The sequence below is a fragment of the Heptranchias perlo genome, chromosome 1 (assembly GCF_035084215.1).
Source record: "Heptranchias perlo isolate sHepPer1 chromosome 1, sHepPer1.hap1, whole genome shotgun sequence".
NCBI classification, from domain to species: Eukaryota; Metazoa; Chordata; class Chondrichthyes; order Hexanchiformes; family Hexanchidae; genus Heptranchias; species Heptranchias perlo.
The window spans coordinates 90344184-90366230 of NC_090325.1; the positions used below are offsets into that span (position 1 = coordinate 90344184).

A 22047-nucleotide genomic window follows, 5' to 3' on the forward strand; every position below is an offset into this window, starting at 1 on the left:
AACAGTTTGGCTAGAGGCACGGTTAGTTCTGGAGCACAAGTCTTCAGCACTACAGCCGGAATGCTGTTGGGGCCCATAGCCTTTGCTGTATCCAGTGCACTCAGCTATTTCTTCATATCACGTGGAGTGAATCGAATTGGCTTCTGTGATGGTGGGGATATCGTGAGAAGGCCGAGATGGATCATCCACTCGGCACTCTGGCTGAAGATGATTGCAAACGCTTTAGCCTTGTCTTTTGCACTCACGTGCTGGACTCCGCCATCATTGAGGATGGAGATGTTTACAGAGGCTCCTCCTCCCGCCTGATTCTCTTAGTGTCCAAATATCCATCCATCTCAGTCTTAATACACTCAACGACTGAGCGTCCACAACCCTCTGGGGTAAAGAATTCCAAAGATTCACAACTCTGAGTGAAGAAATTTTTCCTCATCTCCGTCCTAAATGGCCGACCTGTTATCTTGAGACTATGACCCCTAGTTCTAGACTCTCCAGCTCTCTCATCACCTATCCTGTCAAGCCCTCTAAGAATTTTATATGTTTCAATCAAATCACCTCTCATTCTTCTAAACTCCAGAGAATATAGGCCCATTCTACTCAATCTCTCCTCATAGGATGAATCTCTCATTCCAGGAATCAATCTAGTGAACCTTCGTTGCACCCCCTCCAAGGCAAATATATCCTTCCTTAGGTAAGGAGTCCAAAACTGTACACAGTACATAAGATCATAAGAAATAGGAGCAGGAGTAGGCCATGCAGCCCCTCAAGTCTGCTCCGCCATTCAATAAGATTATGGCAGATCCTTGACCTCAACTCTACTTTTCCACCCGATTTCCATATCCCTTGATTCCCCTAGAGTCCAATAATCTATTTATTTCAGCCTTGAATATACTCAACGACTCAGCATCCACAGCCCTCTGGGGTAGAGAATTCCAAAGGCTGACAACCCTCTGAGTGAAGAAATTCCTCCTCATCTCAGTCTTAAATGGCCGACCCCATATCCTGCAACTATGCCCCCGAGTTTTAGACTCTTCAGCCAGGGGAAACAACCTCTCAGCATCTACCCTGTCAAGCCCCCTCAGAATCTTATGTTTCAATAAGATCACCTCTCATTCTTCTAAACTCCAGAGAGTATGGGCCCATTCCACTCAACCTCGCCTCATAGGACAACCCTCTCATCCCAGGAATTAATCTGGATTTTCATCCTAGGAATCAAGGTAATGAATCTTCATTGCACCACCTCTAAGGCAAGTATATCCTTCCTTAGATAAGGAGACCAAAACTGTACACAGTACTCCAGGTGAGGTCTCACCAAAGCCTTGCACAATTGTCGTAAGACTTCCTCACTCTTGTACTCCAACCTCATTGCAATATAGGCCAACATACCATTTGCCTTCCTAATTGCTTGCTGTACCTGCATGTTAACTTTTTGTGTTTCTTGTACGAGGACACCAACATTTAATAGTTTCTCACCATTTAAAAAATATTCTGTTTTTCTATTCTTCCTACCAAAGTGAATAACTTCACATTTCCCCACATTATACTCCATCTGCCACCTTCTTGCCCAATCACTTATATCCCTTTGCAGACTCATTGTGTCCTCCTCACAGCTTACTTTCCCACCTAGCTTTGTATCGTCAGCAAACTGGGATACATTACACTTGTTCCCTTCATCTAAGTCATTAATATAGATTGTACTCTATGTGTGGTCTCACCAGAGCCCTATATAATTGCAGCAATACCTCTGTGCTCTTAGTCCAACCCCCTTGCAATAAAGGCTAACATACCATTTGACTTCCCAATTGCTTGCTGTACCTGCATGTTAACTTTCATGTACAAGGACACCCAAATCCCTCTGAATACCAACATTTCTTAGCCTCTCACCTTTTAAAAAGTATTCTGCTTTTCTATTCTTCCTACCAAAGTGCATAATTTCAAATTTCCCCACATTATACTCCATCTGCCATCTTCTTGCCCACTCATTTAACCTGTCTATAGCCCTCTTCAGACTCTTTGTTTCCTCCTAGCTTACTTTGCCACCTAGCTTTGTATCGTCAGCAAACTTGGATACATTATACTTGGTCCCCTCATCTAAGTCATTGATATATATTGTAATCCTTGTGGCACCCCCACTAGTTACAGCCTGCCAACCCGAAAATGAACCGTTTATTCCTACTCTCTGTTTTCTGTCCGTTAACCAATCCTCAATCCATGCTAATATATTACCCCCAATCCTATGAGCCCTGATCTTGTGCAACACTTACATTTATGATGCTGTTATCTGACACTGTGACAACTCTTTTAGTGTTTTGTTAACTATTCTGCATACTATTTCCAGAGTCTCTTTATTGAGCAATATACTGTTACTTCTGTAACTGTTTGGTATTTTTAACAGTAATACATTCTAGCCTAAATATCTCAATTAATTGCCATTGATGAACTATCTGCTGAGTTGCAAGTTTGAGAAAATAACCGAGACTTTCTTCTCAGCATCACACATAACTTGACATTAGCTAGAATCATAAATATGCTGCTTTAATGCTTTTGACAAGATCATTTTAACAGGAGAAGGCCCCAGGTCTAATGCCAGTAGTATTTTGTTCATCACAGCTGCCCAATGAGATTTCTTATGGTTCATCACTTTTGGTTTCCTATTATTTAGCTAATTTATTGTCCAGTTTACCACTTCCTTTTTTTTAAACCAAAAAATCAAACATGATTTACGTAGAATTACATAGAATGTACAGCACAGAAACAGGCCATTAGGCCCAACAGGTCCATGCAGGTGTTTATGCTCCACACAAGCCTCCTCCCTCCCTACTTCATCTAACCATGTTAGGATACCTATCTTTTCCTTTTTGCTACTTTAACCAATTTAAGTCGAGACTTTGAAATTAAACTCCTGCAATGTACATATTTTAATTTTCATTATCTCCAATATAACAGTAAACAATTACTTTTTTGTTTCTTGGTCTTTTTCCCCTTTCCTCTCTCTTCCCCCTCAATTATCCTTCTTCCTCTGATCCTCATGGTTTTCAAATTAATTTTCCAGAGGGGTAATTTTAATCCCCAAGGACAGGTGGGTGGGAAGGTAAAAATTATAAAAATGTCAGACCCAACACGCCCGCTTCCGCTCTCAGGAGGTGGGCGTCATTAAAAGGAGGCCGCATGCTTCCATTTTAATAGCTGTTTTATTTTTAATTCCTGGGCCTTTTGATTCTCGTCACGTAAGAGAGGGGCCGGATCAACAGGTAAATGCTTTTATTGACTGCTTGTGGGCCAGGGGGAGCAGGAGTGTTTCCTGCAGGCCCAACAAGCTTACCCGCCGCGATCCTACACAGGCGTTCGGCCCACCCCCACTCCCCCCAAATTTCTCTGACACCTCCCCCCACCACCGATGTCAGACTCACCTGGCATCTGTTCCCCAGCTGCTTTCCTGTCCGACGGGCAGCCAGCCTGTCAATCTGGCTGGCTGTTGGGCGGGAAATCTACTGAAAAAATTTAAAAGACGTCAAAATCGTCAGAAGTCTGGTTTGTTTTACTACCTCTTATTTCTACTGGTGTGACATATATGATGTGTGCTATTTATACTATTTGTAAGCAATTAGTGTTAATAGGATACTTGATTATGGAAGATTCCAGTTAAGTTTATTAAAGTGTGTGCATACTGAATCATGGGAAGGCCCTCACTGTGTAATGTTAAATATCTTACTTTGTTCTCCTTCATAAACTCTGGGTAAGATGAACCAGGCAGTATACCGAACATCATTCCTAACTGAAGGCAAGCAAATATCCTGCATTCAGGCTTCATCATTGCCTCTATGATTTGCAGGGAATGTGCTAAGGTGACTCAAGTACCCATTTTATCTTCCTTTGGGATTGTTTCTTCCAGTTTGCCACACTGTTGAGAGTATGCCATATTTTTTGAAGCGGTGGGAATAGAGAATTTTAGGAATAAACTTGCATGCCACCATTCTGTAACACAGCGTAATGGGAATTTTGTTTTCCAGATGAAGGAGCATTGGTAAAAGCAGCAAAGCAGTTGGGCTTTGTCTTCAGTGGGCGAACCCCAGATTCGGTCATTATAGAAGCTGTAAGTATATGATCTTTGAATCAAGACCTTAAATTTGAAGTCTAATGATTTCTTAGGTTTAAACTCCATTTCCACAGCTGGAAGCAGTTCTGTTCATTTTGAAGGAATCTCCCTGTCAAGATTTCTTAAAAGTTCCCAGTTAGAAAAGATTATATTGTGAATAAAGTAAAATGCCATCTTGTCTCCTATTGTAAAATGTCTGTTTTGTATCTATTTCATGTGAAATTTTAGATCTATCAATATGGTCTTCAGTTAGCTCTGTTCCTACAAACTTGTTTGCTATGTTGGGGAAGTACAACAATAGACAGACTGTACTTATTGGTTCAAAGGGGAGATAGTCCACCTTTGCTAATGGATCTAGATGTTCAAAAAGTAATCAGGTTGTTTGGCTCGTATCCACAGGTTCTTGAAATTACCATGTATACAGTTTTGCAATTAAGATGACTGATTTTCTAATCAGTTACACATGATTTTCAAATGGAAACTGATGGAGCTCCATAATACCAGATTTCTACCCCTTTATTCCATTATGCACATTTCTGGTGGGGGAATTTGATGGCTGCAGGAAGCCTTTGCCTGAAGCAGGCAGGTGCTTTATTTCAATATATCAGTGCTGTCCCAATAACCTAATTTAGATATCCATGCAATTCCCTGATGTTTGAGTGCGCTTAACACTGATTCATCTACCTGCCTACATAAAATGGGCATCCTGGATTACTAGGACCTGAGCTGAAAACAGAAGTTCAGTTGAAGACCTCTGTAAGGATATTATTTGTGCAATTCTCAACATATTCCTCAATCAATTTTTTTTTTCTGCCAATACTTCAGTATTCAGGGACCTTTGCGACAAGTATTTGTGGCACAGCCATTTTTTCCCAACAGCTGCAGTCATGCCACAATGGGTTTCCCCCATTGGAATCTCTTTATATCTGTGTTTTTTGGAGAAAGAAGGGGAGTAGTGCAAAGCAGGTTGGGCAGCACCAGAGAAGCTCTGCACCTAACTGCCACCAATCTCACAGCTGCATTTACAGACTGAGAGGCACAAGGAAGGCAGTGAGATGTGTCACATGCTACAGATTGATCTGTAGCCAAACTCATCCACCAGGCATGGCCTTGCTGGTGACTGTGTTGGTCACAACAACCCTTAACTTCTATGCACTTGCATCATAGAATCATTCAACGGCTACAGCGTAGAAGGAGGCCATTCGGCCCATTGAGCCCGTGCAGGCTCTTTGTAAGAGCAATCCAGTTGATTGTATTCCCCTGCTCTTTCCCTGTAGCCCTGCAAATTGTTGCCCTTCAAGTATTTATCCAATTCCTTTTTGAAAACCATGATTGAATCTGCTTCCACCACCCAGGCAGCGTATTCCAGATCATAACTACTCGCTGCGTAAAAAAATGTTTCCTCATGTTGCCTTTGGTTCTTTTGCCAATCACCTCAAATCTGTGACTTCTGGTTCTCGACCCTTCCGCTAGTGGGAACACTTTCTCTCTATTTACTTTATCTAAACCCTTCATGATTTTAAACACTTCTATCAAATCTCCTCATAACCTTCTCTGTTCTAAGGAGAACAACCCCAGCTTCTCCAGTCAATCCACATACCTGAAGTCCCTCATCCCTGGAACCATTCTAGTAAATCTTTTCTGCATCTTCTCTAAGGCCTTCACATCCTCCCTAAAGTGCGGTGTCCAGAATTGGACACAATACTCTAGTTGTGGCCGAACCTGTGATTTATAAAGTTTCAACCAAGCTTGCTTGCTTTTGTACTCTCTGCCTCTATTTATAAGCCCAGGATCCGTATGCTTTTTTAACTCTTCTCAACCTTTCCTGCCACCTTCAATGATTTGTGGACACATACCCCCAGGTCTCTGAGTTCCTGCACCCCCTTTAGAATTGTACCACTTAGTTTATATTGCCCCTCCTCATTCTTCCTGCTAAAATGAATCGCTTCGCACTTCTCTGCGTTAAATTTCATCTGCCATGTGTCCGCCTATTCCACCACCCTATAAATGTCCTCTTGAAGACTATCACTATCCTCCTCACTGTTTACTACACTTCCAAGTTTTGTGTCATCTGCAAATTTTGAAGTTGTGCCCTATACACCAAGTCCAAGTCATTAGTATATATCAAAAAAAGCAGTGGTCCTAGTACTGACCCCTGGGGAACACCACTGTACATCATCCTCCAGTCTGAAAAACAACTGTTCACCACTACCCTCTGTTTCCTGTTACTTAACCAATTTCATATCCATGCTACCACTGCCCCTTTTATTCCATGGCCTTCAACTTTGCTGACAAGCCTGTTATGTGGCACTTTATCAAACGCCTTTTGAAAGTCCATGTACACATCAACCGCATTGCCATCATCAACCCTCTCTGTTACCTCATCAAAAAACTCAATCAAGTTAGTTAAACACGATTTGCCTTTAACACATCCGTGCTGATTTTCCTTTATTAATCCAGATTTTTCCAAGTGATTATCAATTTTGTCCCGGATTATCGTTTCTAAAAGCTTCCCCACCACCAAGAAACTGACTGGCCTGTAGTTGCCGGATTTATCCTTACATCTTTTTGTGGACAAAGGTGTACCATTTGCAATTCCCTAGTCCTCTGGCATCACCCCGATATCTAAGGAGGATTGGAAGATTATGGCCAGCACCTCTGCAATTTCCACCCTTCTTTCCCTCAACAATCTAGGATGCATCCCATCCGGAGACCGGGTGACTTACCTACTTTAAGTACAGCCAGCCTTTCTAGTACCTCTATCAATTTTTAGCCCATCCAGTATCTCAACTATCTCATCTTTTACTGTGACTTTGGCAGCATCTTCTTCCTTGGTAAAGACAGATGCAAAGTACTCATTTAGTACCTCAGCGATGCCCTCTGCCTCCATGCGTAGATTTCCTTTCTGGTCCCTAATTGGCCCACCCTTCCTCTTACTAACTATACGCCTATAGAAGACTCCCTTTTATGTTAGCCACCAGTCTATTCTCCTACTCTCTCTTTGCCCCTCTTATTTCCTTTCACTTCTCTGCACTTTCAATATTCAGCGTGGTTCTTGCTTGCATTATCAACCTGACATCTGTCATACACCCCCTTTTTCTGCTTCATCTTACTCTCTATCCCTTTGCTTTGGTTGCCCTACCTTTCCCCCTCATGGGAATGTACCTAGACTGTACCCGAACTATCTCCTCTTTAAAGGCCACCCATTGTTCGATTACAGTTTTGCCTGCCAATCTTTGATTCCAATTTATCTGAGCCAGACATGTTCTCAACCCACTGAAATTGGCCCTCCTCCAATTAAGTATTTTTACTCTAGATTGCTCCTTGTCCTTTTCCATATCTAATCTAAACCTTATGATACTATGATCACCGTTCCCTAAATGTTCCCCCACTGACACTTGCTCCACTTGACTCACTTCATTCCCCAGAACTAGATCCAGCAATGCCTCCTTTCTCGTAGGACCGGAAACACACTGATCAAAAAAGTTCTCCTGAAAACACTTTAGAAATTTCGCCCCCTCTTTGCCCTTTACACATCATTCCAAAGTACCACTGATGAAATCGCCACATTAGTCAATTTGCAATACATAGATTAGAGATTAGAAAGACTAAGACGGACTATGAGGATTAATTAGCAAAATAAACAAAGGGTCAATAAAAAGGCTTTTTATAGGCACATTAGTAGTAAACTGATAGTTAAGGTGGAGTAAAGAGATAATGGAGGCAAGCTTATAAATTTGTGCCCTCTTGTTACTGTCTCATCAGCCAGATTTGGATAGATAGATAGAGAGAGAGAGCTTAAGATATTTATTTGTTTCAGCAATGTAACAAAGGAAGAAAAATGACAACGGAGAAACCAGGAAATCATGAGCAACATCAACCAGAAAATGAAAAACAGTGAGAAGAGGCAAAGCGATTGAGAACTGAAAAGTAGAATTAAGTAAACAATAAGTTCTAAGTATTAAAGTGCAATCTTAGCTAAAAATTCATGTGGGCATATGAGAGAAATTACAAAGAAAAGTGGACACAGTTTAATTGTTCCTATATTTTGTCACTACATTTGCATTTGTGATTTGAAGAAAAATAGAAAACCGGGAAATAGCTGTGAGAACAGTGAGTGTGTAGCTTTGATACGAGTTCCTACAGAACCAAACATTTTTTTTTCCTTTGCCAATAAAGTTGACCAGGCTTCTTCTTACAATGTGTATCTGGACACAGTTATATGATGGAGTCATATAGAAAAAAAACCCTTGCGTTTATATGGTGCTTTTCACGACCTCAGGACGTCCCAAAGCGCTTTACAGCCAATGAAGTACTTTTGAAGTGTAGTCACTGTTGTAATGTAGGAAATATATATAGAGCAGGAAAGCACCAACTTTAATCCCTGGTCTGTGCTGAGCTGATCAGTGACGCCACCACAATTGGCCTCTGGAACCTTCGGCTGAGGAAGGGAAAAATCAGGATAGGTTTCACTCCTGGTTGTCATAATTAGAAAGGATGTTTGAAGACATAATTTGAGGATGCAATCAGGTTAGGTGTGGTAGCCCCAGATTTGAGTAGCTTTTTGTTTGAGGAATGCACTTGGATGAGGTACCAGAGGGCTGGCAGCACCCATGAAATCATACTGAGTGTAAGTCATTACCAAGAGAGGAGTGAAGGAGATAAAACTGGGGGAGAAGTAAGCTGACCAGAGGTTCATGTGATGAGGGTATTCCTTCAAAAATGAACATGAGGTATGATCTAATTTTTTATAGCAGTCTAGTGGGCATCTGCATCTCATACCAATGCAGGGCAGCTTTCATCACGCACTGCAAATCGAGAAAACAACTTTGTACTATTTAAATTTGAATAGTTGCTTTAGTTAGTTGGTTGGGCTCATCAAAGTAAAGGATGACACTTCTGGAAATATAACATTCCCTCCCATTTTCAGCAAAAGTACTCCTTTGCCCAGGTATAGCACAACCATAAGCAAAGTGAAGCTCTCAACCATGTGCCTTAACCCCAATCTCAAAAATTAACCATCACTGCAGAAGTGTGCATTTTTCCACTTCCCATTCATTGATTCTTATGAAGAATGTTAGATCACTTACACCAGATATGGTTGTCTTCATTTTTTTTAATGTGCTTCAGCTTCCACATACAAAGCTCCATCCCTACCTGCCCCTCAGTTTTCTATCTAATTCAGCACAAACTTTCCTTTTTGTTCCACATTGTGTCACTTCCTCTTTATATTAACTTGGTCTCTTGCTGCAACCTCTTTTCAAAAGAATGGAACAATAACACTTGTGTGTGTATATATAGTGAGGGTGGGGAAGACTATAGGACTCACCTGGCCTTGTGTGCCACCAAACATGGAAAGGAGCTACGGCTCTATTTTCGCACCCCTGGGTGGGTGCGTTCGTGGCGGGGGGGGGCTGCAAAAATAGGGGATTCCTGGGGCGGGTCTGGAGCCGGGCTCCAACCCGCCCACTTCCGGGTTCCCCAGAGAAGCACTGACATGCGCACGCAGTCCCCACATGTGGGACTCCCGCCGGCAATTAAAGCTGGCGGGGTGCCACTTAAACAGGTACTTCAGGTCGTTTACAGACCTGATTGACCTGATATTTTAGGAGGGGTGGGATTTTGAAATGAACTGAGACTGTCTCCCGTACTGGGGGAAACACTCCCAGTTCAAATGGACGTGTTGCAGCCATCAGCCTGTGGCAGCTGCAAAGGTCCATTTGACAGGAGCGGGGTGGGAGACTCACTCATTGCAGGAGGCCACTCTGTCACTTTGGATAAAGTTTGGCCTCCACCACCCTCCTCCTAACAATAAAATTCACCAACTTTCTCACTTACCCCGGTGTCCAGACACATTTACCTACCTTGTGGACCCCCTCAGATGTACATCTTCCGGATGGGGGCCGCCGTAGCTGCAGTCATGACCTCCTCGGAGGATGAACAGCATCACCGTCCACCTCTGACACGTGGAGCTCCACAACACAGTGCTGTGACACGTCTACCTGCACAGCAGGAGGGAGGGCAACCGCAGAGAGAGATGCGTCGCAGAGGGCACGACCCTCGCGACAGGGTCTACAGACCGAGGCTCAGCTTCCTGGACCTCTCTGAGCACAAGTGCACATGGAGGCTCAGAGTCACTCGACATGTAGTTGTGGACACCTGCAGCCTCCTTCATGCCGAGCTGCTCCCGGCTGGCCCGAGCACCATCTTCTTACCTGTCGCTGTCAAAGTCACCACTGCCCTCAACAACTTCTCCTTCGCATCCTTCCAGGGTGCCACCGGGGACATCGCTGACGTCTGTCGTCTGCACAAAAGAGCCCTGCAAATACACCTACACCCACTCTGCAGTGACACAATGGGTGGCATCAAGTGTGCGTGTTCATGGTGAACCCCATGAAAGGGACCTATTCCACAAGCCAGTCAAGAATGGGCAAGACGTGGCAGTAGTAGTGATAATATTTATTGTGCATGTGGCAGAAAAGAAATATAAATAAAAAAACATGACAAATAGTCAGACATCCTTATGCATTCCCTTTGTGCTCACAAAACTTTCGCCTTGCATTTCCGGGACCCTCTATGTGGTGCTACCCATGTGGCTTCAGCAGAGGTAGTGGCAGGTTGCTCTTGTCCATGCCCTGACCGATTAGATGCTTTGGGCCAACGCCGTCTGGGATTCGGTGGCTGTGAGGGCCCCTCCAAAGACTGCTCCACCTACACCTGTGGAGGGGCAAACTCGGCAACGTGGAGAGGGGGCAGCATTGCGGGTACTGGTTGAGAGGGGGGCAACAGTTGAGACGTGGGAGCGCTTTGAGTGGCGTCCCCACTTCCATGTCCCCTTTCACCATCATCCCTCTTGTGGCCCAGGCCCACATCACTCCTTCCACCCTGCTGGACGGCAGTTTGGAGGGCTTGTGTGAGGCCTTGGAAGGCCACTTGTTAAGTATCTGTCAGCCTGTTTAAGGCGGCAGAATGTTGCTCACCCTGAATCCGAACGGTCGTTGTCAGGGCCTGAATGGACTCATTGTTGAGCCGTGCTTGACGCTCGATGGAGGCTAGCCTTTCCTCCATTGCAGACGTTCCCGCACCTACCCGTGACACTATCTCAGAGATGCCTTCACGTCCCTGCGACACTATCTCGGAGATACCCTCCTGTACCTGTGCCACCATTCCCCTCATGCAGGAGTTGGACTCCTCCATTCTCTGCACGATTGTGGAGAGTGTGCGTGGCACCTGTTCCGGCACCTCGGCAATGTGCTGCTGCCCCTTGACGACTCTCCTTTTCACGGCTGGCCCCCAGGATTCAGCATCTGGGTCCAGCTGAGCAGAGCCTGGAGAAGAGTGCTCCTACCGACGCGGACTCTCCACGGCTGCCCCTGCCACCAGGGTCTGCTCATGCTCACATGTGCATGGTGACTCACCATGTGCAAGCCCAATTAAGTGAGGACAGGGACTCACCGAGGTGTGTGTATCTGCGCTGGTGGATGCATGGCTGAGATGTGACGATGGACCCTCAGAGGCCGGCATGTCCTCTGAGGAATCGCCCTCCTCGGTCACGGCGCTCGCAGACGGCCCTGCAAGAGAACAGAAAGCAATATTAGGCATGTGGACAGATGTTGAAGTGCGGCAGATGCTAAGTGATGCTAAGATCATTCGCTATCATGAGTGCTGAGTGTTAGCTTTCTGTCACCGGCCGCTTGTGCAATCCCAGCCTCAGCATCCGCCACGGACAGGCACTCCAGCGTGCGGCTGATCTCCAATGCCTGCTGCTCTGCGTCTGTTAGTGTCACCTGGTGTGGCGGGCCCCCTCCAGTCCTTGCCCTCTCCCGGGCGTTCTGGCATCTCTTCTCCTATCAAGACAAAACACAGAGGCGTGATTGAGTGATGGTTGCATACTGACCCGCTGCATGCATTGGTGTGGGTGGGGTTGAGCGTGAGGGAGATGCATGGGAGGGTGTGTGTGCAACATAGCCATGATATTGTATGAGGATTGGGTTGCATGGTCGTGTTCGAATGGGGACAGGGGCGGTGAGTACGTGCAGGCAAGGTGAGGATGATAGTTGAGTGGATGTGAGGAGTGATGGGAGAGCGTTGTGGTGGCAGTGCAGAAGGGGGGTTGTGTGGTGGTGGAGGTGATGTGGAAGATGGAGTGTGGGAGAATGCGTAAGTATACTCACTTTGGCTGACCTGGTTAGGTCATTAAATCTCTTCCTGCACTGGACCCAGGTTCGTGGCACATTGCCGCTACTGATGACCTCCTCGGCCACCTCCAGCCAGGCCTCCTTCGTGGTGAAAGGAGGGCACTTCCTCCCATCGGATGGGAAAAGGATTTTCCTCCTCCTCCTCACCCCATCCAGCAGCACCTGGAGTGAGGAGTCCGAAAATCTTGGGGTAGCCTTCCCTCTGGCCTGCTCCATGGTTCAGAATTGGTTGTTTGCTGCAGGAGGAGCATTGCTGGACTGCCCCTTTTAAACAGGGCTCCTCCAGCTGACAGACTATGCTGCACGCGCGCAGTCCGCCCGCTGCGCAGCTTTCCAGTTACCCACGCGCCCAGTCGACCCCCACCCCCGCTGAGAACCCGCCGCCCTCCTAATATCGGGCCCAATGTCTCGGAGAAGGTTCTCCCTGCCTCTTTTTCCCACCACCACCCCCCACCCCAACCCCTTGCCCTCAGTTTGAGTAACCACATATTTACTTGAATGTGGAGGTTGAACTACATTCAAGCTGTGTGTTAGCTTGGCTTAGTTGGTAACACTCAAACCCAAAGTTTTGACCTAGTGGTCAAGTTCCGTACTAGGGGTGCAGGTCAGAACCTAGGCTAACAATTCTCTGCGGGTTTAAGGGTGAGGAAGTGCTACATCGTCGGAGTTGTTAACCTCGGTAGGTTTTATAAGATGTATTTTCCGTGTCCTCGCTGATGGCGAGCAATCTTGCCAGCTCGCAGCTCATTTTGGAAAAAGGTAGGTGCATTGCTTGTGGATTTTCATCCATTGCGCTGGTGGCAGAGAGGTTGTTTGCCACCGGCATGGACTCCGAAAATTTATCCCAATACCATTATAGGAAGACTTTTGCTTGTCTTGGCTAGCATTGTTTCATCAACCAATATAATGAAACTCAATTCATTGATGATCCATTCCAGTTTGTCAGGCAATGCTGGCACAGAATGGCTGTCACATTTGCCAACATAAGTCAGAGCATTTCAAAAGTCATTAATTGCGTGAATATTTTCACATAAGAAGACACTATATAAGTATTATGTTATCCAAGGAACTGGGAAGGCCATACCTTGTGTAGGTAATCGAACATTATTCACATTTGCTGCATTCATAGTGTTATTACCAATGAGGTTATGTTTTATTTTCACTATAAAGTAAATTTTGCTCCTGTCACACGGTCTTGTTGGTACCAGGAGCAATGCCTTGCAGAATTTGCCCTGATAAATGAAGATGCACATTGTGATTGACAGCCTTAAAAGGAAATATCTGGTTACTCCAATATTTACTAGAACCACATTGAAGCAAAATCAATGAAAAAACACTTGGCTTTCATTCTTTTTCATTAACTGAGTCACTATCTCTATCTTTTTCTCTTTTTGTAGGGCTTGAGATTCAGAAAGAAATAACTGAAAAGCACAGATCAATGGGTTTTATTTTGGTGATTTAATAGGTCTTTTCTTCTGTTATAGCTTGGGCAAGAAGAAAAATATGAACTGCTCAACGTCCTTGAGTTTACAAGGTAATGTTTCCTTAAATGATTTTTAAGTTAAACTAGTCGATCTCCTATGGCATTGCACATAAGCGAGAGAATATGGTCACTCTCGCCTGGCTCTAATATCTTTGTGTTGTTGTTTCTCTCTGTCTGTCCTCTGCTTCCTCCCTTTTTTCTTCTGCATCTCAACCTTTAACTTTTTTGTTGCTTCTATTCCATTTCTCTTGTCTTTTTCTTCTTTCTTTTCAGATGGGAGATGGGTGTTGTGGGATAGTGTGACGGGAAAGGAGCCACCAAAGGCTGCAGGCAGCATCATTGGTGGTGGATGCGGGGAACATGTGGCCCTCGATGGCTTCTTTCCCATTTTCTCCCCCAAACACTCATGCTTCCTTCCACCCGTCCATCCCTCCACCTGTTGCATCCTCTACCCCATCACCTTCCTGCTACCTATTATCCTTTCTACCACCTCTTGGCTCCTAACACAACCATTAATTTTTCTCCTTTGAATGACCCACTTAACACCTCTATCCTTCCCTCCCCCTAACTCCACTGTTACTCACCTCACTCTTAATCCTCCATCCTCCCTGCCTGATTGTACTCAGTCCCCTCATGGGTGGGTGCTGAGGGGCTAGAGGCGTCCTTGCCCTTGACCAGCTTCCCTCCTCCCCTCCCTTCCTGTCTCTTTCCCTTGAAGAGGCTTTGTTTGCTTTCAAAAATCAATCTTTTTTTTTTAAAAAAAGATATTGAATCGGAATGATGGAAAAACTGCTGTCTGCCTCTCTTTCTCCCCATCTCATAGGTGCTCGAAATTAGAGTCTCTCTCACAGGTGTATGGAGTTAACCTTGGCCTTTTCTGTTGTCAAAAAACAGATGGATAGTTCATTGGCTACAAAATTCTACTTGCACTTTTTTGAAAATTTAAGTAAATTTAAATGGAGAGTGCTTGATGTATAATCAGAACATTAATTTTTTTTTCTCTCACACTTAAACATATACAATACACAGTCTCTTTTCAAAAAACACTATATATGTTACCATAGTAAAATTTTTGATACTTGTCCTCTTGTTTTTCAAAATTATTTAAAGAAAAACTATTAGGCAGAAAGTACTGGGAGGTAAAGAAAAAATACCCCATTAGTATAGCTGACTGAACGGTACTGATGCCTTCTGGGAAATTAGGTGTAGTACATGTGTTCAGACTGCACAATCTGAACTCAGCGCACAGTCACAGCTCTGGGCAAGAATATCAACTCACTTTTGGGAGAGGCTTATGCCTTCAAGTTAGATGCTTAACTGAAGGCATTAAAAGGCATCTGAGAAAATGACCATGAAAGCTGCTGGATTGTCATTAAAAAAAAACCAATTGGTTCACTGGCGTCGTTCAGGGAAGAGAACCTGCCATCCCTACGCAGCCTGGCCTACATACGACTACAGTTGTCTCTTAATGCTCACGGTAATTAGAGATAGGCAATGAATACTGTCTTGTGAGTGTATATACTCGAACTATAAAATTACTGCTATTATGTGTGACACCTTTAATGTTGAAAATACCGATCATAGTGCCACTTACAAGAGTAACAGATGGCAATAATGCTGATCGGTCCAGAGAGGGCAAAGGCCAGAATGCTGCTCAGAGGGTTGGGGTAAAGATTGCAATGTTGTTTGGTGGCAGGGGCGTCCAAGGTTGAGGCACAGTGAGTGAGTGAACTGTCAATTCATTTACATATGGGTATCTCAGTCTATTATCTTACATTGCATATCCATGAGTTTGCAGGTATCAGCCTTGTCTCAGTCTGTTATCTTACCTGCAAACTCATGGATATGCAATGTATCAGCCTTGTTTCCCTGAATGCTTTCATAACCGTATTGTTAACCCAAATTTATGTACTAATATGCTGGAAGTAACAAACAAACGAGAAAAAGGAATGAAAAGGAAAGGACTTGTGATTTATATAGCGCCTTTTGATGACCTCTAAGTGCTTTATAGTTAATTCAGAACTTTTGAACATTACTCTTGTAATGTAAGGAACACAGCAGCCAATTTGCACACAACAAGGTCCTACAAACAGTAATGAGATACATTACCAGATAATCAGTTTGTGATGTTGGTGATAGAGGAGAGCGCCCCTGCTCTTCAAATAGTGCCATGGGATCTTTTACATCCACCCAAGAGGACAGACGCGGCCTCGGTTTAACATCTTATCCGAATGACGGCACCTCCAACAGTGCTGCACTCCCTCAGTACTGCACTAAGTTGTCAGTCTGGATTATGTGCTCAAGTGTGTGCAGTGGAGCTTAAACGCACAACCTTCTGACTCAGGTGAGACTGCCACCACTGAGTCAAGGCTGACACCAAAATAACAAAAATATTATAATAAGCAAAAAAGGCAATCATATGAAGTGGCAGAAAATTTACAATGTTCACTAATAGCCTTATGCACACATTGACTCATACTTATTTTGTTTTTGAAACTCAGCTTCCAAGATATTTCGAATTTTAATCGATATGTGCACTGCTGTACAATCTTCCCTTCTCTGAAAGATATCCTGTCATGCATTTCATCGTTTTCTTTACCTTCCTGAGATGACAGCGGTGCCATACTGATCATCTTTACCCCATAATGATCATCTTTACCCCATACAAAGAGCAGACTGTAACAAATCATAGGCTGGGAGTCCAAATAGGGCCCAGGGAATGTTGAAGCTTGTGAAGACAGCCGCGTAAATCCACTGATAATGGTTTTGACTTTCATCAGCTTAAAAGCAATATTTGTGCTCTCCTGTAAAAAATCGCATGTTACAGGCCTTGTAACAGCAATATGCATAGCAGTGCCCAGGTGCACATCCTGTGCTACCTTTTCCTTTTTTTTTAAAACACCGAATAAGCGGAAGCCTGTAAATATTGGACTTCTGCCTTTGCAGCTGCATAATCAGCACAGCACTGCATCACTCACCTTATTTCGAGATTATGCTAGCCTAGTAATAGATGTCAGAGAGGGAGGAGGTTAGTGAGTTTTAACGGGGAACACAAAATGGCTCACTGGTTTCGGGTAATGAAGAGGCAGAGACGGTAGATGAAGTAGTGTCGGCTAACGCAGAACAGAAGTTCAGCTTGATATGGGCTTTGCTGCTGTGTTTTGGGATTCTGATTTTAAGGGGTGACTGATGAAAATATGAGGATACCTGATGAGCAGGAGCTGGCGAACGAGTCACTTGTCTCTCTAGGCAACAGGGACAGTGCAAGCTGACCTGCAGAGTTGTAGCCAGCCACCTAATTGGGATTCGGGCTCCAACAGCTGCATGCATACAAAAACACAGGAAGAAGCGGATGGTTATCAATTCACTGCCAGATCCTTGCCAGAACCTGCACCTGGGCAACTGACGTGAAAAGCACCCTAAAGCCTGCGGGCTTCCACTTTGAAAGTACAATCTGTTTTGTGCAAGATGGGTCCTTCTGGAGCTTCCATATTTAGAAGTAGGAAGCCAGTGCAATCACAAATAAGTCCGTGGGAAATCCCCTAAGAATACTCCATGCCCATTCCTTCCAGCAGTTAGTAGTATACCAAAAAGAATCTAAACACAATGATTTTGCAATTTTTAAAAAAAATTACCAAAAGTAAATTTAAATTATTCTAAAAAAACACTGCAGCAACTTTTGCTAATACTGTTTTTATATCAAAAATGCTATCCTTTTGTTTGCAAAAGTGACCACAGGAAGACCAAAAAAATAAGAATGAATGCTCATTGCAACATTTGATACTTCAGGTAATTTCTACTATATTGCAGGAAGTTTGTGTTTTGCTCATTCTCTTCTGGGGTTTTTCTTATTGGTGTTCATTTTTGAATCTTTCGATGACCATATCGTTCAGCACACATTATGCAACAGTGGCAACTCAATCTGACTAACATTTCAAGACACCCCTCAGAATTGTCCGAATATCAGAAGCATTCACAAGATTACAAAATAATTATGGACGAAGAGAGCCATTCAGTCCATCTTAGTATAAACTTCCAGAATTTCAAATTCCACTGCAGCATCCAATTGGCTCTTAAATGATTCCAGGGTTTTAGCCTTCACAATTCTATCCAGAAGACCATTCCATGTGTTGATCAGCCTTTGTGTGAATAAGAATTTCCTGGTATCAGTCCTAAATTACCTTTTACTAGTTATAACATGTGGCCCTTTGTCCTACTCCTGCAATTTAATAATTTAAAGTCATTTTCTGGATTTATCTTTTCCATACCATTTACATGTATTTTATATATCTCCTTAAGCTCGCTTCTTAGATGCTTCATTTTAAGGTTGAAAAGCCCAAGTTTCTCCAGTCTTTCCTCATGTCTCGGTCGTCTTAACACCAGGAATCAGACTTGTGGCTCTTCTCCGCACTGTGTCCAATAATTGAATGTCTTCCTTCTGTCTTGGTGACAAAAATTGGACTCAGCACTCGACATGTGGTCCGACCAGAGCACTTTTCAGTTTTGATAATGACTTTGACTTGTATTCTACTCTTTTGACTTTATAGTTGAACATCCTATTGGCTTTGTTGATTGTTGCTCTGTATTGGTTGGGCATGATTACTGTTGAGTCTACCAAAACACGTAGGTCTCTTTCAATTTCATTCTTAGCCAGTGGAATTCCATTTGTGGAATATATGTGTTGTCTATTTTTCCTTCCTTTATGCACAGTACCTCACACGTCTGTATTAAATATCATCTACCATCGTTCTGCTACTTGAATATTTTGTTGTTCTGGAATTTCTGAGCTGCCTTTTCTGATTCCACTGCTCCTCATAGTTTGGTATTCTTTGCAATCTTCACCAAATTGCATTGGGTTTCTGAGTTCGTCATTGAAGTGAATTAGAAACAGTAGTGGTACCAACATCTTATGCCTTGGGCATCCTATTTAGTACGTGCCCCATAACTGCCATCCAGATGTAACTCTCAGGTATTTATTAGAGGAGTTTCAGCTGGGTGGCAGCAGTACTTTCGGACAATTTTGTATTCCTACCCAAGATTTACCCTGAATTCCCACCACTGTCAGTAATAGCCTTTTGTGTGGCACTTTGTCAAATGCTTTCTGAAAGTCTAGGTACAACATATTGTAGGGCTTACAACAGTCCTCTTGGACATTAACCTCTTCAATTTCTCTAGGGAGAAGTTTAGGCAGGTTGTTCCCTTCTGAATCCATGCTACCTGACATTTACTAGTTTATAGTATAGCTAATCTTCAAATTTACCCCGATAATAGATTCTATTATTTTACATGGGATTTAAGTAAGACTAATGAGTCTGTTGCTGCCCTTTTTTGTCATCCTTTTTGAATACGGGCACCACATTGGCCTGTTTCTAATCTGGTACCTCCCCAATGTCTAGTGGCTCCTCATAATGATTGTCAATGCCTTATAAATCCCATCCTTGGTCTTCTAAGATAAATAGCGTAGGGCCAAAAATTCTCTGGCGCACTCCTGCTGCAACTATGGTGGAAGGGCCACAAAATAAGCTAGGATCCTGATACACCAGACCTAGCAGGGGCATTTCCAATGGTCTTGTTTGGGGACAGAGGCTTTGCCCCAAAACAAGGCCATTGATGAGTTGGGGACAGGGCTGGAGGTGGAGACTCCCAGTTGTGGCCTGGTCCTCCGAAAACTTGGTGGGTAAAAATCTGTGTAAAAGAAAATCGGGGGCCATGTAAAGTGAGCTGCCGATTCGCTACAAGTGTGTTTCACCAACTAGCAAAGACCAATTTCACCCACTTTAGCTTCCACTGAGTGGCATCTGGATGTTGCTCCTTGTTTGCAGTTCTGGTTCCAGGAGCTGACACAAGTCTGAAAGCACATCCCTGGACTACGTACTGCACTGTTCCTTGTTGAGGTGCTGGTACATGGCATGTTTGCAGTACTGATGTTCCATTGGATAGTAATGAATCTGAATGCCTGTCTCCTCTACCCTTGAATTTCCTGGCCATGGCCTTCTGCTTTTCCTGTTCCTCCTCCAAAATGCTTAGCAAGTAGAGATTTGCTGCTGAGTCGCTGAGTTCACAGTATCTGCTGCTTAAACTCTACCAACTTTAAATAGGAGAAATTAACATGACGTGAATTATGTAAATCATGAGTAAATTTGCACAGTTCCTCTTAGAATCATAGAGGTTTACAACATGGAAACAGGCCCTTCGGCCCAACATGTCCATGTCGCCCAGTTTATACCACTAAGCTAGTCCCAATTGCCTGCACTTGGCCCATATCCCTCTATACCCATCTTACCCATGTAACTGTCCAAATGCTTTTTAAAAGACAAAATTGTACCCACCTCTACTACTGCCTCTGGCAGCTCGTTCCATACACTCATCACCCTTTGAGTGAAAAAATTGCCCCTCTGGACCCTTTTGTATCTCTCCCCTCTCACCTTAAATCTATGTCCCCTCGTTATGGACTCCCCTACCTTTGGGAAAAGATTTTGACTATCTACCTTATCTATGCCCCTCATTATTTTATAGACTTCTATAAGATCACCCCTAAACCTCCAACTCTCCAGGGAAAAAAGTCTCAGTCTATCCAACCTCTCCCTATAAGTCAAACCATCAAGTCCCGGTAGCACCCTAGTCAATCTTTTCTGCACTCTTTCTAGTTTAATAATATCCTTTCTATAACAGGGTGACCAGAACTGTACACAGTATTCCAAGTGTGGCCTTACTAATGTCTTGTACAACTTCAACAAGACATCCCAACTCCTGTATTCAATGTTCTGACCAATGAAACCAAGCATGCTGAATGCCTTCTTCACCACCCTATCCACCTGTGACTCCACTTTCAAGGAGCTGTGAACCTGTACTCGTAGATCTCTTTGTTCTATAACTCTCCCCAACGCCCTACCATAAACGGAGTAGGTCCCGGCCCGATTCGATCTACCAAAATGCATCACCTCACATTTATCTAAATTAAACTCCGTCTGCCATTCATCGGCCCACTGGCCCAATTTATCAAGATCCCGTTGCAATCCTAGATAACCTTCCTCACTGTCCACAATGCCACCAATCTTGGTGTCATCTGCAAACTTACTAACCATGCCTCCTAAATTCTCATCCAAATCATTAATATAAATAACAAATAACAGCGGACCCAGCACCGATCCCTGAGGCACACCGCTGGTCACAGGCCTCCAGTTTGAAAAACAACCCTCTACAACCACCCTCTGTCTTCTGTCGTCAATCCAATTTTGTATCCAATTGGCTACCTCACCTTGGATCCCGTGAGATTTAACCTTATGTAACAACCTACCATGCGGTACCTTGTCAAAGGCTTTGCTAAAGTCCATGTAGACCATGTCTACTGCACAGCCCTCATCTATCTTCTTGGTTTCCCCTTCAAAAAACTCAATCAAATTCGTGAGACATGATTTTCCTCTCACAAAACCATGCTGACTGTTCCTAATCAGTCCCTGCCTCTCCAAATGCCTGTAGACCCTGTCTCTCAGAATACCCTCAAACAACTTACGCACTACAGATGTCAGGCTCACCGGTCTGTAGTTCCCAGGCTTTTCCCTGCCGCCCTTCTTCAACAAAGGCACAACATTTGCTACCCTCCAATTTTCAGGCACCTCACCTGTAGCTGTCGATGATTCAAATATCTCTGCTAGGGGACCTGCAATTTCCTCCCTAACCTCCCATAACGTCCTGGGATACATTTCATCAGGACCCGGAGATTTATCTACCTTGATGCGCGTTAAGACTTCCAGCACCTCCCTCTCTGTAATATGTACATTCCTCAAGACATCACTATTTATTTCCCCAAGTTCCCTAACATCATGCCTTTCTCAACCGTAAATACCGATGTGAAATATTCATTCAGGATCTCACCCATCTCTTGTGGTTCCGCACATAGATGACCTTGTTGATCCTTAAGAGGCCCTACTCTCTCCCTAGTTACTCTTTTGCCCTTTATGTATTTGTAGAAGCTCTTTGGATTCTCCTTTGCCTTATCTGCCAAAGCAATCTCATGTCCCCTTTTTGCCCTCCTGATTTCTCTCTTAACTCTACTCCGGCAATCTCTATACTCTTCAAGGGATCCACTTGATCCCAGCTGTCTATGCATGTCATATGCCTCCTTCTTCTTTTTGACTAGGGCCACAATCGCCCGAGTCATCCAAGGTTCCCTACTTCTACCAGCCTTGCCCTTCACTTTATAAGGAAGGTGCTGTAACATGCTGAAAAAAATACACTAACATGCATTGGAAAGATGTAATAGGAGTGTGCAC

General features: G+C 43.9%; 1 protein-coding gene across 1 annotated transcript in view; it reads left to right on the forward strand.

Moving 5' to 3' along the window:
• Positions 1–22047, forward strand: part of atp8a1 (ATPase phospholipid transporting 8A1) — a 417286-nt gene that overhangs the window by 209932 nt on the left and 185307 nt on the right. Inside the window, exons 17-18 of the mRNA XM_067988311.1 lie at positions 4008–4090; positions 13776–13825. Coding sequence (XP_067844412.1) covers positions 4008–4090; positions 13776–13825 — 133 coding nt within the window. The remainder of the gene's footprint in view (positions 1–4007; positions 4091–13775; positions 13826–22047) is intronic.